This window comes from Elephas maximus, chromosome 1, assembly GCF_024166365.1.
Source record: "Elephas maximus indicus isolate mEleMax1 chromosome 1, mEleMax1 primary haplotype, whole genome shotgun sequence".
NCBI classification, from domain to species: Eukaryota; Metazoa; Chordata; class Mammalia; order Proboscidea; family Elephantidae; genus Elephas; species Elephas maximus.
The window spans coordinates 112,698,603-112,713,217 of NC_064819.1; the positions used below are offsets into that span (position 1 = coordinate 112,698,603).

A 14,615-nucleotide genomic window follows, 5' to 3' on the forward strand; every position below is an offset into this window, starting at 1 on the left:
TGGTGGCTGTAGGCTTCTTTAGCTGTTCTTTTTCTATTTCTTCAAGTTGTAGGGCTAATGTTTTGATTTTGTCCCTTTCTTCTTTTTTAATGTGTGTGCCTATTGCTATAAATTGACCTCTGAGCACTGCTTTAGCTGTGTTCCATAGGTTTTGGTATGATGTGTTTTCATTCTCATTTGATTCTAGAAATATTTTGACTCCACCTTTGATTTCTTCTCTTACCTAGTGGTTTTTAAGGAAAGTGTTATTCGGTTTCCATGTATTTTTATTTTCCTTGCTCTTCCTATTATTAATTTCTTCTTTTATGGTGTTATGATCAGAGAAGATGCTTTGTTATTAGCTCAGTGTTTTGGATTTTGTTGAGGGTTACTTTGTGGCCTATGATATGGCCTGTTCTGGAGAATGTTCCATATGTGTTGCAAAAGAATGTATACCTTGCTGCTGTTGGGTGGAGTGTTCTACATACATCTATGAAGTCAACATAGGTGACTGTGGCCTTAAGATCTCCTGTATCTTTGCTGAGTTTCTTTCTACATGTTCTTTCCTTTACTGAGAGTGACATGTTTAAGTCTACTATTATTATGGAACTGTTAATTCTTCTTTTCAGTGCTGATAGCATTTGTTTTATGTATTTTTGAGCCCTGTCTTTGGGTGCATAGATATTTATTATGGTCATGTCATCATGATGGGCTGTTCCTTTAATTATTGTATAACGTTCTTCCTTTCTTTTATGGTGTATTTTGCCTTAAAGCTTGTTCTTTTTTTGCTTGCTGTTTGCTTGATATATTTTTTCCACCCTTTGATTTTTAATATATTTTTATCTTTGTGTCTAAGGTGTGTCTCCTGTAGACAGCATATTGATGGGTCATTTTTTTTTTGGCATACATTCTATTACTCTCTGTCTCTTTATGGGGCGTTTCTTACTCTTTAACAAGTCAAAAGGAGGCTCTGTGTGAGTGTAGCTGATAAAAAGAATAGAAACTTTAATTCTACATTTATTGATTACTACACATCAACTTTAACCCAAGTCTTATTATTTGTCCAACAGTGTGATAAGTAATTTGCAAGCTATCTAATGTTGCTTCTGCAGGGGTATTTGTTTCAATATTGCAGGACACAGGTCTGGGCCTTGGGGATTTTGTTGTCTACTCTGACATCTATGATGTTACATCATAGCCTCACCATCATTGCTTCTTTAGATAAGAGATGCTTTGAAGATGAGCATGACTTCACTGAAGGGGAAATCAAGGGCAGCAGAAGTAAGCCTTCCTTTTTAATCTCAACCCTTGAGGGTCAGTGTTTTTACCAGAGTTATGCAGAGACAACTACTACATCTTAGTGTTCAGAAGGTGTTAGCAAAGAGGATTATTAAGACATACATTCATTCATTTCTTTGTTCAACAAAATTGAGTGCCCTGCTAAAACTGAAGGTTGGCAGAATATACTCTTTAAAAGAACTTTCTCATTGGGCATATTTCAGTCTGACATCTGGAACACTGAGATGGGACAGCATGAAACCAGGATTCTAGATTCATAAACTGTGAGAGCTGGGAAGTGACAGACAAGCTGTTATAGAAACAAAACTCTAGCCCAACTCACTATTTATAGGTAAAGAAACCAAGGCCCAGATTTCTTAAGAGATCTGTCCAGTGTGACTCAGCTAGGCAAGAGAAGAACCACACTAAGACCAATTGGAGTCAACGTCTTCAACCATTTTCCTTGTTCAGGGCTCTTTGCAGTAAATCTCCCTTCCTTGGATTGATGTGTGCATGTACATATAGATTTTGAAGAAGACATTTGACCTGGTTATCTATTTTTTAAGGCATCAATTAAAATTTCCAATAATTCTACATTAATTAGAAAGAAACTCTCATTCAACCAGCAGATTCTCAATTAAGTGCTGCACCTTTAAAAACAAGCAAACAAACAGAAGATCTTCTGGAGACATTAAGAACTAGCATTTATGGTTAGCTAGTAGTGAGTGTGGAACCCTGGTGGCACAGTGGTTAACAGCTTGACTGGTAACCAAAAGGCTGGCAGGTCAAATCTACCAGCCACTCTTTGGAAACCCTATGGGGCAGTTCTACTCTGTCCTGTAGGGTCACTAGTGAGTGTGACTTTTAGTACCATAGTTCATCAATTCTAAGAAAGACATTTTCTTCAGCTTTTAACATCTCTGAAATTGGAATATATCTCACAATCAGTGGCAAGTCACAGTTTAATTGCATGTTTTTTCCTTTTATTTCTTAGCGAAACATAGAAATAATGACGTAGCTTACAATGTTATATTGAAATATGATAATTTAATTCTGTGTAGCTATGTCAGTTTGGGTACTTCTCATGTCTTCATTTTTACGTATTTATCTCTAAAACAAACAAACTGGTTGTCATCCAGTCAATTCCGACTCGTAGCAACCAAGATCTTAACCACTATGCCACTGGGGCTGCATTTATTTATATCTATGTAGGCATAAAAATGAATGTATCTGCATTTTTATCAATGTCATTACTTGTTGACACCACATTTTATATTTTTTCCCATTTAGAATGCATCGTTAAGGCCAACCAATGGATCTAAATTAATGAATCGTTGAGGAGGAGGAGAAGTGAGTATTAAAAACTCAGTGGAGGTTTCACTTCCAAGTCGTAACAAGCTACCCGATGCCCATTGTGAGCAAACTATTGCCAGCTAGGTGCTGCTGGAGTGACTTGGGAGGGGTTAGGTGTATCTTTTGGTGAATGGAAACTTCTTTATTGTCCATCATATGAATAAAAAATATGCTTATCTTCTTCAAAACTATGTCATCCCCATTCACATAGCCAAACCTTAAGCATTCTTCAATAAGAGGATGCTCTCATTGCCCTGGCACTGATACAGGATACACCCTTGCTGTCCACAGCACTCACACACCTTAATTCCATCTTGTCAGTGAGTGATGACACAATAGCTTCATCGTCAAGAAGGAAGACTTAATTAAGTGAAATCACAAAACAACAGGCCTGTCTCTCCCCGGTTAAGTGAGGCCCAGGATCATTCCTAAGTGGGTGTGAGTGGAGTTGTGGCAAATTAGTTGATTACTCATAGCCAATCCCTTAGACATATTTCTATGCAGATTAAATCAAGAGAAAACAAATACTAGGCATCCATGAAGGGGAGAATGAATCATAAAATGACAGCCAGTAACCAGAGAGCTGATGCGGAGAATGTGGGAAGGGATGCTCAGCCTTGGTAATGGTTTTGTCTTGTAGAGGTTTCATGACCTTTCTGCATGGTTACAGATGAGTCTCAGATCTTTGTTATTATTTTTAACACCGTCTGGGAGCAGCAACCTCCTGTTTTACATTCCTTCCCTTTCTGAGTCACAGTCCACCTATTGGAAGTGAGCAATGGGATAAAGCAAGGGGTTGAAACAATCTCATGGAATCATAGTCTGAGTTGGAAGAATCCTTAATGGACCATATGTGCAACAGATCCAACAAACCTGATGTGCTGATATGGGACATTGGCACATGGTCTCAGGGACAGGAGAGAGAAAGGGAGAGGACTCTGTCTTGCACACTGCCTGGCACGAAGGCATAAAGGTTGCCATGTGGGGTGCTGGGAAAACAAAGAGAGAAAAACTCTTTCACACTATCTTTAATTAATCTATCCTCGCGTTTGGATTTTTATATTAGAACTTTAAAAGTTGGAGGTGGTGGTGATGCAAATGTGGTAGAACTTTAAAAATGTTGACTTTCTCAACTTATGCACATTTCATAGTCTAAGGAGTTCCTTCATTAAAATGGTGGAATGCCATTTTAACATGTCTTGATTAGTCATTAATTAAAACATAGTTCAGATGATCTACTAAAAAACATGGCCAGCCTTTCTATTAAGGTCCTGATTTGACAGCAACCTGTTCTATGATGTTTATCAGGCTGTCCCAGGTGTCAGGCCCTGCACCTGGGGATAATGTATCCAGAAATTTTAAGAACAGAAACATGTTCGAGGCCTTATCACCAGTTAGCTAGGTATAGCATGGTTGGCTGTAGTAAAAGCTGGAGAAAACCAATAATGCCAAATGTCTTAGGCTGGGTTCTCTATATGTGTATATATATACACATATATAGAGAGACAGACAGAGAGAGAGAGAAAGAGAGAGATTTATATCAAGGAAATGGCTCACGTGGTTGTAAAGGCTGGAATGTCCCCAGTCCGTGGGTCAGACTTCTCCTGATGCATGTAGCCACAGGGGCTGGAAAACCCAAGATCAGCAGGTCAGAGAAGAGGTCTCTTGTTCACAGGTTGTGAAGATTGATGAATCCCAAAGATCAGCAGGTAAGACCACAGGTAAGCTGCTATCTCAAGTCCCAAGAACTGGAGATCAGATGAACAGGAGACAGTTGCAGGATCCAGAATAAGCAAAAGCCTCAAGCCTTGTCAGAATATCTACTTATGTTCAGTTCAGGCCACAAGCCCAAGGAAATTCCCTTTCACTTGATTGGCTACTCACAGCAGATTCCATTATACAGGTGATCACATAATATTAAACTTCATCATGGAAGTGATCACACCATCATATGACTATCAAATCACTGAGGATCATGGCCTGGCCAAGTTGACACACAATCTGAACCATTACAGTCCACTCCTTATCAACTTGGCACCGGTACACATCTCCTCAAACCATACATAATCTCTGAATAAAGGCAACTATAAAGTCATACTTGCTCCCTAACGTGATACAACAAACACACATACAAAAACAGAAATACTCATAACAGTTACAGTCCATGTTTCTGCAACTGGCCAAGTGGCCGTAACTGGTATTTAGAACTACCTTCTTCTACCACCCATTCCGTATTCCCTTTGCACCCAGAAAGCACCTCAGCTGGTCATGGTTCTTTGCCTGGTGGGGCAACCCAACCCTTCATTCCTGAAGGGTCTGGGTCATTAGTAGTCTTGTCGGAATTGGGTTGCTGTAGTTTTCCATTGACTTTAGTCACAGGGCATGGTAGTACTAAGGGATCTCCTTCATTCCAGACATACTCTTCTTTACCTCCATTATGTATTATCTATAAGATTTCCTTTTGGTAATCAGGATCAATCACATCAGCCAGTATGGTAACTCCCTTCTTTGCCTGTTGATCCAGGGGTATAAGGAGCCCAAAGTGGCCAGGTGGCATTCTTAACTTCCAGTTCAATGGAATTAGTGATGTGTCTTCAGGTGAGAGCATTCTTCCCTTTGGAACCAAGACCTCTAGAGGTGCAGAGCGTGAGGTCCTGGGGACAGAAAGCAAAAACCTTGGGAGTGGGTCACTAGGGGTAATAGTGAATGGTGCCACTCCCATCTCCACCTCTTGATTCCTGTATCCATGAATTCTGGCTGTGGAAGAAACAGCCCCATATATTGGATGCTGGTTTAGAGCATATAAAGCCTCCTGGAGAACATTGCCCCAACTCTGCAAGGTATTGTCACCTAGCTGGCACCGTAATTGTAGCTTCAGAAGGCCATTCCATCATTCTATCAAGCCAGCTGCTTCAGGATGATGGGGAACATGATAAGACGAGTGAATTCCATAAGCATGGGCCCATTGCTGCACTTCATTTGCTGTGAAGCGAGTCCCTTGATCAGAAGCAATGTTGTGTGGGTTACCATGACAATGGATAAGGCATTCTGTAAGTACATAGGTGGTAGTTTTGGCAGAAGCATTACACGCAGGCAAGGCAAATCCATATCCAGAGTAAATGCCGATTTCAGTAAGAACAAGATGCTGCTCTTTCCATGATGGAAGTGGCCCAATGTAATCAACCTGCCACCAGGTTGCTGGCTGATCACCTGGAGGGATGGTGTCATATTGGGAACTCAGTGTTGGTCTCTGCTCCTGGCATATTGGACACTCAGCAGTGACTGTAGCCAAGTCAGCCTTGGTGAGTGGGAGTTCATGTTTCTGGGCCCATGCATAACCTCCATCCCTGCCACCGTGGCCACTTTGTTCATGAGCCCATTGAGCAATGACAGGAGTAGCTGGGGAAAGAGGATGACTGGTTTCCACAGAACATGCCATCCTATCCACTTGATTGTTAAAATCATCCTCTGCAGAGGTCACCCTTTGGTGAGCATTCACATGAAACACAAATATCTTCACTTCTTTGGCCCATTCTGAGAGGTCTATCCACATACCTCTTCCCCATAAATCCTTGTCACCAATCATGTTCCTTCCAAGTCCCTGACCGTCCAGCCAAACCATTGGCCCATGAATCAGTATACAATTGCATATGTGGCCATTTCTCCTTCCAAGCAAAGTGAACAACCAGGTGCACTGCTCAAAATTCTGCCCATTGAGGGGATTTCCCTTCACCACTGTCCTTCAGGGAGGCCCCAGAAAGTGGTGCCTGTATATCATGCAGAGCCATCTGTAAACCAGGCATGAGTTTTCTCTTCCTCAGTCAACTGATCATAAGGAACTCTCCATGAGGCCATAGGTGCAGACTGGGAGACAAAAGGTAATGTGACAGGAGTGGAAACCATGGGCATTTGGGCCACTTCTTCATACAACGTGCTTGTGACTTCAGGTCCTGCTCAGACTGTATCTTGTATACCACTTCCATTTAATGATGGAGCGCTGCTGTGCACGTCTAACTTTATGACTCAGTGGGTCAGATAACAGCCAGTTCATGATGGGCAGCTCAGGCCACACGGTGACTTGGTGTCTCATGGTTAAGCGTTCAATCTTTACTAAGGCCCGGTAACAAGCCAAAAGCTGTTTCTGAAAAGGAGAGTAGTTATTTTCAGAGGATGGCAGGGCTTTGCTCCAAATCCTAAGGGTCTGTGCTGTGATTCACCAATAGGGGCCTGCCAAAGACTCCAAACAGCATCTCTATCTGCCACTGACACTTCAAGCACCATTGGATCAGCTGGATCATATGGCCCAAGTGGCAGAGTGGCTTGCACGGCAGCCTGAACCTGTTGCAGAACCTTCTCTCGTTCTGGGCCCCACTCAAAACCAGCAGCTTTTCGAGTCACTTGATAAATAGGCCAGAGAAGCACACCCAAATGAGGAGTACGTTACCTCCAAAATCCAAAGAGGCCTACTAGGTATTGTGCCTCCTTTTTAGTTGTGGGAGAAGCCAGATGCAATATCCTTCACTTTAGAAGGAATGTCTCAACATGCCTCATGCCACAGGACCCCTAGTAATCTCACTGAGGTGGAAGGTGCCTGAATTTTTGTGGAATTATTTTCCCACCCTCTAGCATGCAAATATTTTACCAATAAGTCCGGAGGCATTGACATTTCTTCCTTACTAGGTCCAATCAGCATAATATTTTAAATGTAATAGACCAGCGTGACTTCTTGTGGATGGGAAAGGTGATCAAGGTCCCTACAGACTGAATGATGACACGGGCTGGAGAGTTGATGTAGTCCTGAGGTAGGAATCTGTGTATTGTTGGCCTTGCCAACAGAAGGCAAACTGCTTCTGATGGTCCTTTGAAATAGGTGTGGAGAAAAAGGCATTAACCAGATCAATAGCTGCATAGCAGGTACCAGGAGATGTATTAATTTGCTCAAGCAATGAAACTACATCTGGAACAGCAGCTGCAATTGGAGTCACCACCTGGTTAAGTTTTTGGTAATATACTGTCATTCTCGAAGATCCATCTGTTTTTTGCACAGGCCAAATAGGCGAGTTGAATGGGGATGTGGTGGGAATCTACCCATGCATCCTTCAAGTCCTTGATGGTGGCAGTAATCTCTGCAATCCCTCCAGGAATGTGGTATTGCTTTTGATTTACTATTTTCCTAGGTACGGGCAGTTCTAATGGCTTCCACTTGGCTTTTCCTACCATAATAGCCCTTACTCCATTTGTCAGAGATCCAATGTGGGGGTTCTGTCAATTGCTGAGTATATTCCAATTATGCATTCTGGAACTAGGGAAATCACTACAGGACGGGTTCAGGGACCCACTGGACCTACTGTGAGATGGACATGAGATAAGACTTCATTAATAACTTGACCTCCATATGCCCCCAGTCTGACTGGTGGGCCACAGTGATTTTTGGGACTCCTGGAATTAGTGTCAGTTCAGAACCAGTATCCAGTAATCCCTGAAAACTCTGATTATTCCTTTTCCTCAATGAATAGTCACTCTTTTAAAAAGGCCTTAGGTCCCTTTGGAGAAGGCTGGGAGAAAGATGAGCATTGTAAGTTTTTGGCAGTTTATTGGAGTCCTTCCTCAAGGGGACCTAGCCTTTCCTTCATTCAAGGGGTTGGGGGTCTTTAAACTCACTCAAGTCTGGGAATTGATTGAGGGACTATGACTGTCTATTCTGGCGATTTGAGTTAGACTGCTGTTCACCTCACCTAGAATTCAGCTGTTTGTACAGGTCAGGTAAATATTTAGTAGATTTCCTATCTATTTCACTCCTAGGAACACCACGACTAAGTAGCCAATGCCATAAGTCCATATAAATCAGACTATTCTGATTACTGCTTTGACTCTGCTGGCCATTATCGTAACCATGCCCACCTTGTCTTTGTCAATTGAGTGCAGCCACTTGACCTCTACTACCATGGGGTCCAATCAGCTCATTGTAGTTAGGTGTCTTAATTCATTTGGGCAGTTCCCACTGTCAAATCTGATTTATATAGAATAGAAATCACAGCAATCTTCAAGGGTGTTGGGGCTCCCTTCACAAATTTGTTCCTTGCCATTGTGGTAAAAGGTGTGTCCTCTGGTCACTCCATGTGTGGGTCTATGGGTCTAACCTGATAAATCCACTCTAGCATGCCAATTTCCCAAAGCTTTTGGACACCTTCTTCTACAGTATACCAAAACAGGTCTGGTACTTCAACTAGATTTAGTGTAGGCTTTTACCACGTAATCCATGCTTCAGCAACCCAACCAAATAAACTACTAGATTCTTTCCTAACTTCCTGAGTTCAAAATTAAATGAAGAATCTGTGCTTAGTGGGCCCATATCAATAAACTCAGACCGATCCATCTTTATGTTCCTTGCACCATTATCCCACACCCTTAATAGCCATTCCCACACATATTCCCAAGGTTTGTTTGTACATATTAGAAAAGCCAAGCAGTTCTTTTGGAGTATAATGTACCTCCTCCTGGGTCACACTTTGTACTTTACCTTTTGGGACTCGCTGGGACTTAAGTCTAGTTATAGGTCTAGATGCCAAAATTGACAGTGGGGAAGAGTTTTGAGAACATTCAGCATTGTCTTGTAAAGCATCTGCCTTGGGCGATGCCCCAGGAAAACTCAGATAAGGGCTCTTTAGAGGCAGCTGGGCTAATTTCATTAGATGGGAATGGAGGGGCTAATGGTTTTACTGGGCAAGGTGGGTTAGCAGACAAACATGGAGCAATCTCTTCAGATGGGAGTGACAGGGCTGGTTCTGTTGGTAGGAGTGTTTCAACAGAATTTAGGGGCTCAGTGTCTCCAGCTTCCTGATTATCTGCCCATATGTCCCCATTCCAAGTTTCAGGATCACATTTATTCCCAATGAATGCCCTCACTTTGACTCCAGACCCTTCTTGAGGCTGGTAGTTGAGTTGGTATTGTAATTCAGCCACTTTTACTATAAGACTCTGGGTTTGGTTTTTGGCAAGATCAGCTATGTTACAAGAAATGAGGCTTCGTTTCAAAGCACAAGTGGCTGCTTTGAGGTTATTTATGCAACACTGGAGCTTTGACTCTGAAGCCTTGAGTGCCTCTGTTTCTTTCGCCAGTTTATCTAGTGAAAGTAGGACCAACCAACCAGCTTCCTTATAGTGCTTATTTTGACAAAATTGATAAAAGATATCACACATGCAATCACACAGAGCCTTGCCTTTCACCAATTCCTGATCTATTGGAGGTGATATTTTGCATACATGAGTTGCCACCTCACACCATGGATTAGTAGTGCCCTCTTTACTACTGGAGGCAGAGTCCTCAATGCCTTTAAGACTAACTAAACTTAAGGATCAATTTAGAAAACTCATCTTTACAGTTTTGTTTCTCTAGAACTACTCTTGGGACCAAATGCCTTAGGCTGGGTTCTCTAGAGAAGTAAAACCAGTAAAGTGTATATACATATATATATGTATATATATATATATATACACTTTAGGTCACTATTTTTTTTTTTTTTTGGTAGGTCGCTATGAGTCGGAATCGACTCGATGGCACTGGACTGAGGATACATATATATATATAGAGAGAGAGAGAGAGAGAGGGAGAGAAAGATTTATATCAAGGAAATGGCACACGCGGTTGCAGAGGCTAGAATGTCCAAAGTCCATGGGTTAGGCTTCTCCTGATGCACATAGCCACAGGGGCTGAACAACCCAGGATCATCAGGTCAGAGAACAGGGCTCTTGTTCACAGCCTGTGAAGATCGATGAATCCCAACAATTGGCTGGCAAGACTGCAGGTAAGCTGCTAGCTCAAGTCCCAAGAACTGGAGATCAGATGAACAGGAGACAGCTGTAGGATGCAGAATGAGCAAAAGCCTCAAGCCTTGTCAGAATATCCAGTTATATTCAATTCAGACCACATGCCCAAGGAAATTCCCATTCAACTGATTGACTACTCACAGCAGATCCCATCATGGAGGTGATTCCATAATATCAAACTCCATGGAAGTGATCACACCATCATACATCTGTCAAATCACAGAGGATCATGGCCTGGCATAGTTGACACACAACCTTAACCATTATATCAAGGTCAGGGACTACACTACTTACTACAATTGGGAAGGTGCACAAGGCTCAGACACAGTAGTGAGAGGAGGTGTAGGAATGGGGTGAAGTGCACTAACAATTTTCCCCAGAGAAACCCTCATCACATCATCTTCAAATTTAATCTTCTGTTTTTGAGCCTATAAAGTGAGTGATGAGCTGAGGATTGCATTCTATTAGCGTATCTTCCACTAGTGGCTCTATGCCTGTTGCATTTTTTCATTAGTTGCAGCCTGTACTTTAAACATTTGGATACACATGGTATCAGAATGGTTCTGTAATAGCAGTCGGCATTATGGTGATTCATGTCGGGGCCCAATGGACCTTAGAGTACAGGGATAGGAAACCAACCATGAGTGGACCTTCAAGTCCAGAAGGGTGAGCAGACAGCATCAGGAAGTGTCTCAGTAGAGAGAAAGTTTATAACCATGGGACTTAAGCACAATTACAACTCAGGGACACCACCTATTTAGTAAGGACAAGGCTGGGTTGCAGTCCAAGGCAGGGCTAAACCAAATGGAAAAAGGCAGAACTTCAGACTTTAAACTAGAAGACAAAATCAAAGACTGACCAGGTCTCAGGAAGTAGGTAGAATTCCAGTGGTGATACAGGGATGGAAGATCAGAACGGAGCTTGCAATGAGAATTGAGTGTGGGTAAACGCTCCTCATATCCCAAGTCAGGAGTGTTCTTAGAGACAGGGTCAAGCCAGGTCTACAGGGAAGTAGGACTGTAGAGGGTGAAAAACAGAGAGCCTGCATCAGGTATAGATTCTAATTAGGGAATCCCACCCTGGGATGCAGGGAAGGAAGGGGACATCATTCTTATTGAGGCCATAGCTGCATAGTGCCCTCTGCTGTTTATATAAGAAGGGCTGGCCTTTAATAGGAACCTAGCAGAGACTGTTTTACCCAGTGAGATCAGGGTAACCAGAGAGGCTCTTTGTTCCTCCAAAGTCTCTTCCACATACTTGTTTATTCCTGAAAGTCACTTAACAGAATATAGAGCACTTCATTCCATGGTGAGAAATGAGGCTGATTAAGCAAATATCCTGGAGAGAAGAAAAACAGTTTTCCATGCAAAACTGTAAATTAAAACCAGCAGAGTCATGCCAAAGACCAAGTTCTTTTCTTCTTTTCTTTCAACAAGCTTTATTGTTTAGAACAGTTTTATGTTTAAAAAAAAAATGTGCAGATAATACAGAGAATTTGCATTTATCTCCTTACCCCCAGTTTCTCCTATTATTAACATCTTACATTGTTGCTGGGTGCCGTCAGGTGGATTCTGACTCATAATGACCCATGTGACGGAGTAGAGCTGCTCCATAAGGTTTTCTTGGCTATAATCTTTACAGAAGCAGATTAAAAAACAAAAAACAAAAAACCAAACCTACTACTGTCGAGTCAATTCAGATTCAGAGTGACCCCATAGGGTATCCAAGGCTGTGAATCTTTATGGAAGCAGACTGCCACATCTTTCTCCCGCGAAGAAGCAGAAGACTATTGGGTGGGTTTGACCTGCCAACCTTTGGGTTAACAGCCGAGCGCTTAACTGTTTGTTCCACCAGGGCTCCTTAACATCTTGCATTAGTGTGGTATATTTGTTACAATTGATGAATCAATACCGATGCATTATTATTGACTAAAGTCTGTAGTTTACGTTAGGGCTTCCTCTTTGTGTTCTTAGTTCTATGAGCTTTGACAAATGCATAATGTCGTGTATCCACCTGTTATAGATTGAATTGTGTCCCCCCAAAATATGTCTTGTAAATCCTAACCTCTATATCTGTGGTTAAAATTCCATTTGGGAATGGGTTTTCTTTGTTATGTTAATGAGATAGGATTTGTGTAGGATGTATTTTAAATCAATCTCTTTTGAGTTATAAAAGAGATTAAACAAGCAAGCTGAGAAGCTGAGATGGGGGAAGAGAGATGCCAAGCCACATGAAGACCACCCAGGAGCAGAAACTCAGAAGAGACAAGGTCTTTCCCCCAGAGCCAACAGAGAGAGAAAGCCTTTCCCTAGGGCTGATGTCCTGAATTAGGACTTCTAGACTCTTAAACTGTGAGAAAATAAATTTCTGTTTGTTAAAGCCACTCACTTGCAGTGTTTTTTCATAGCAGCTCTACATAACTAGGACACCACCATTACAGTATTGGGGAGAACAGTTACCGTTGGCCTTAAAATGTCCTCGGCTTCACCTCTTCATCCCCCCCACCCCAGTCCCCCTGAATCCCTGGCAACCACTAGTCTTCATTCTGTCTATAAAAAAGTTTTGCTTTTTTCTGAAATGCCATATAGTTGGAATCATACGATAGGTAGCCTTTCCAGACTGGCTTCTTTCTCTTAGCGGCATGCATTTAAGTTCCCTCCGTGTCTTCCGTAGCTTGATAACGCGTTTTTTTTTTTTTTTCAAATCACTGAGTAATAGTCCAGGGACTAAGTTTTGAGAGTGGACTAGGGAGAACCAAAGCAAAACGAAACTCATTGCGGTCGAATTGATTTTGATTCATAGTGACCCTATGGGAGAGAGGGCGCTAAGTGCTGAGTTTAGGGCTGAGGCAACAGCATAGAGAAGGAGACCGAAACCAAACCAAATCCAGTGCCGTGGAGTCGATTCCAACTCATAGCGACCCTATAGGACAGAGTAGAACTGCCCCATAGAGTTTCCAAGGAGCATCTGGTGGATTCGAACTGCTGACCCTTTAGTTAGCAGCCCTAGCATTTAACCACTATGCCACCAGGGTTTCCAGAGAAGGAGAAGGGCACAGAAAAATCAGGCTCTGAGAAACAGCCTTTCTACTGTGTGATCTTGAGGAAATTACTCCATGCCTCTGTGCCTGCATCTTCTCATCTGTAAAAGGGGGCTAGTAATAATAGTTCATACCTCACAGGATGGTTTCAGGATTAAGTGAGCTAACACATTAAAAACCCTTTGACTAGAACCTACCACTGAGTAAGTTTGCGACAAATGCCAGCGATTAATCTTACTATTAACCAGTGTTTCAACCATTCTGCCTAGGCTGCCCCATTCCACATGGACATCCTGCATCCTGTGACTGAGAAGTGTGTTCCTGGAGAAGGAGAACATGGAAAGCAAGTTGGAATGAGGAGATGAACGAAGAGAGTAATGCTTACTTTGAAGACTTGCTCTTCTTGCCATGAGTGACACCTAAGCTCTTATCGTGAAAACATTTGAGGAGGAAAAACTGGGAATAATAATTGGTGATCAGGCTTTAAGGAGACTGATCTACTGACTCTTTAACCTACCTGTAACCTGAAAGAACCTGGCTTCTTGGTCGGCCTGCAAACCATCACGTCTTCCCTAGACAAACCTAGGCAACCCTAAGCAAGCTCCTGAGATCTGCTCTGTGGCTTCATGGGCTCAGTTATCCATTACTACAAGTGGATCCTAGGCTCTTTGAGGGAAGGGATTGGATCCTGTCTCAGAGCTAAGGTTACAGGTAGGAGAGGGAGGGTGGAGTGACAGGAGAAACACTGACTCTACTTTTGGTAACAGTTAAGTCATAGGTTTCCTGAAGATAGGGAACAGAAAAAAGCAAGAAAACTTTTTAAACATATTTACTATTTTAGACCTCTTGAATAAAATATTTTAGCTCCCAATACTTTAATTTCTTAATTTGTGAAACAGGAAAAATATTCTTGTATGTATTATTATTTGTGTGTGTTTGCATCTTTAAACCACTACTATAAAGAAGATTCTGGCTGTTATTTTGGAAATAAAAATGAATATACTTACCTTTCACAATTTGCTCATCTGTGAATTCCTTCAAAATGGACTTCTCCATTGGCACCACAACATTCTTGAGTATCAATTCTATGTCAGTCAATCTCAACTCATTGACCAGAACCACAAGGAGGCCAGAGAAT

At 42.0% G+C, this 14,615-nt stretch overlaps 1 protein-coding gene across 1 annotated transcript in view; it reads left to right on the top strand.

The window, feature by feature from the left end:
- Positions 1-13,842, top strand: part of ADGRF4 (adhesion G protein-coupled receptor F4) — a 44,412-nt gene extending 30,570 nt beyond the window's left edge. Inside the window, exons 9-11 of the mRNA XM_049893791.1 lie at positions 1,201-1,260; positions 2,548-2,607; positions 13,747-13,842. Coding sequence (XP_049749748.1) covers positions 1,201-1,260; positions 2,548-2,595 — 108 coding nt within the window. The 3' untranslated portion in view covers positions 2,596-2,607; positions 13,747-13,842. The remainder of the gene's footprint in view (positions 1-1,200; positions 1,261-2,547; positions 2,608-13,746) is intronic.
- The last annotated feature ends 773 nt before the right edge of the window (positions 13,843-14,615 follow it).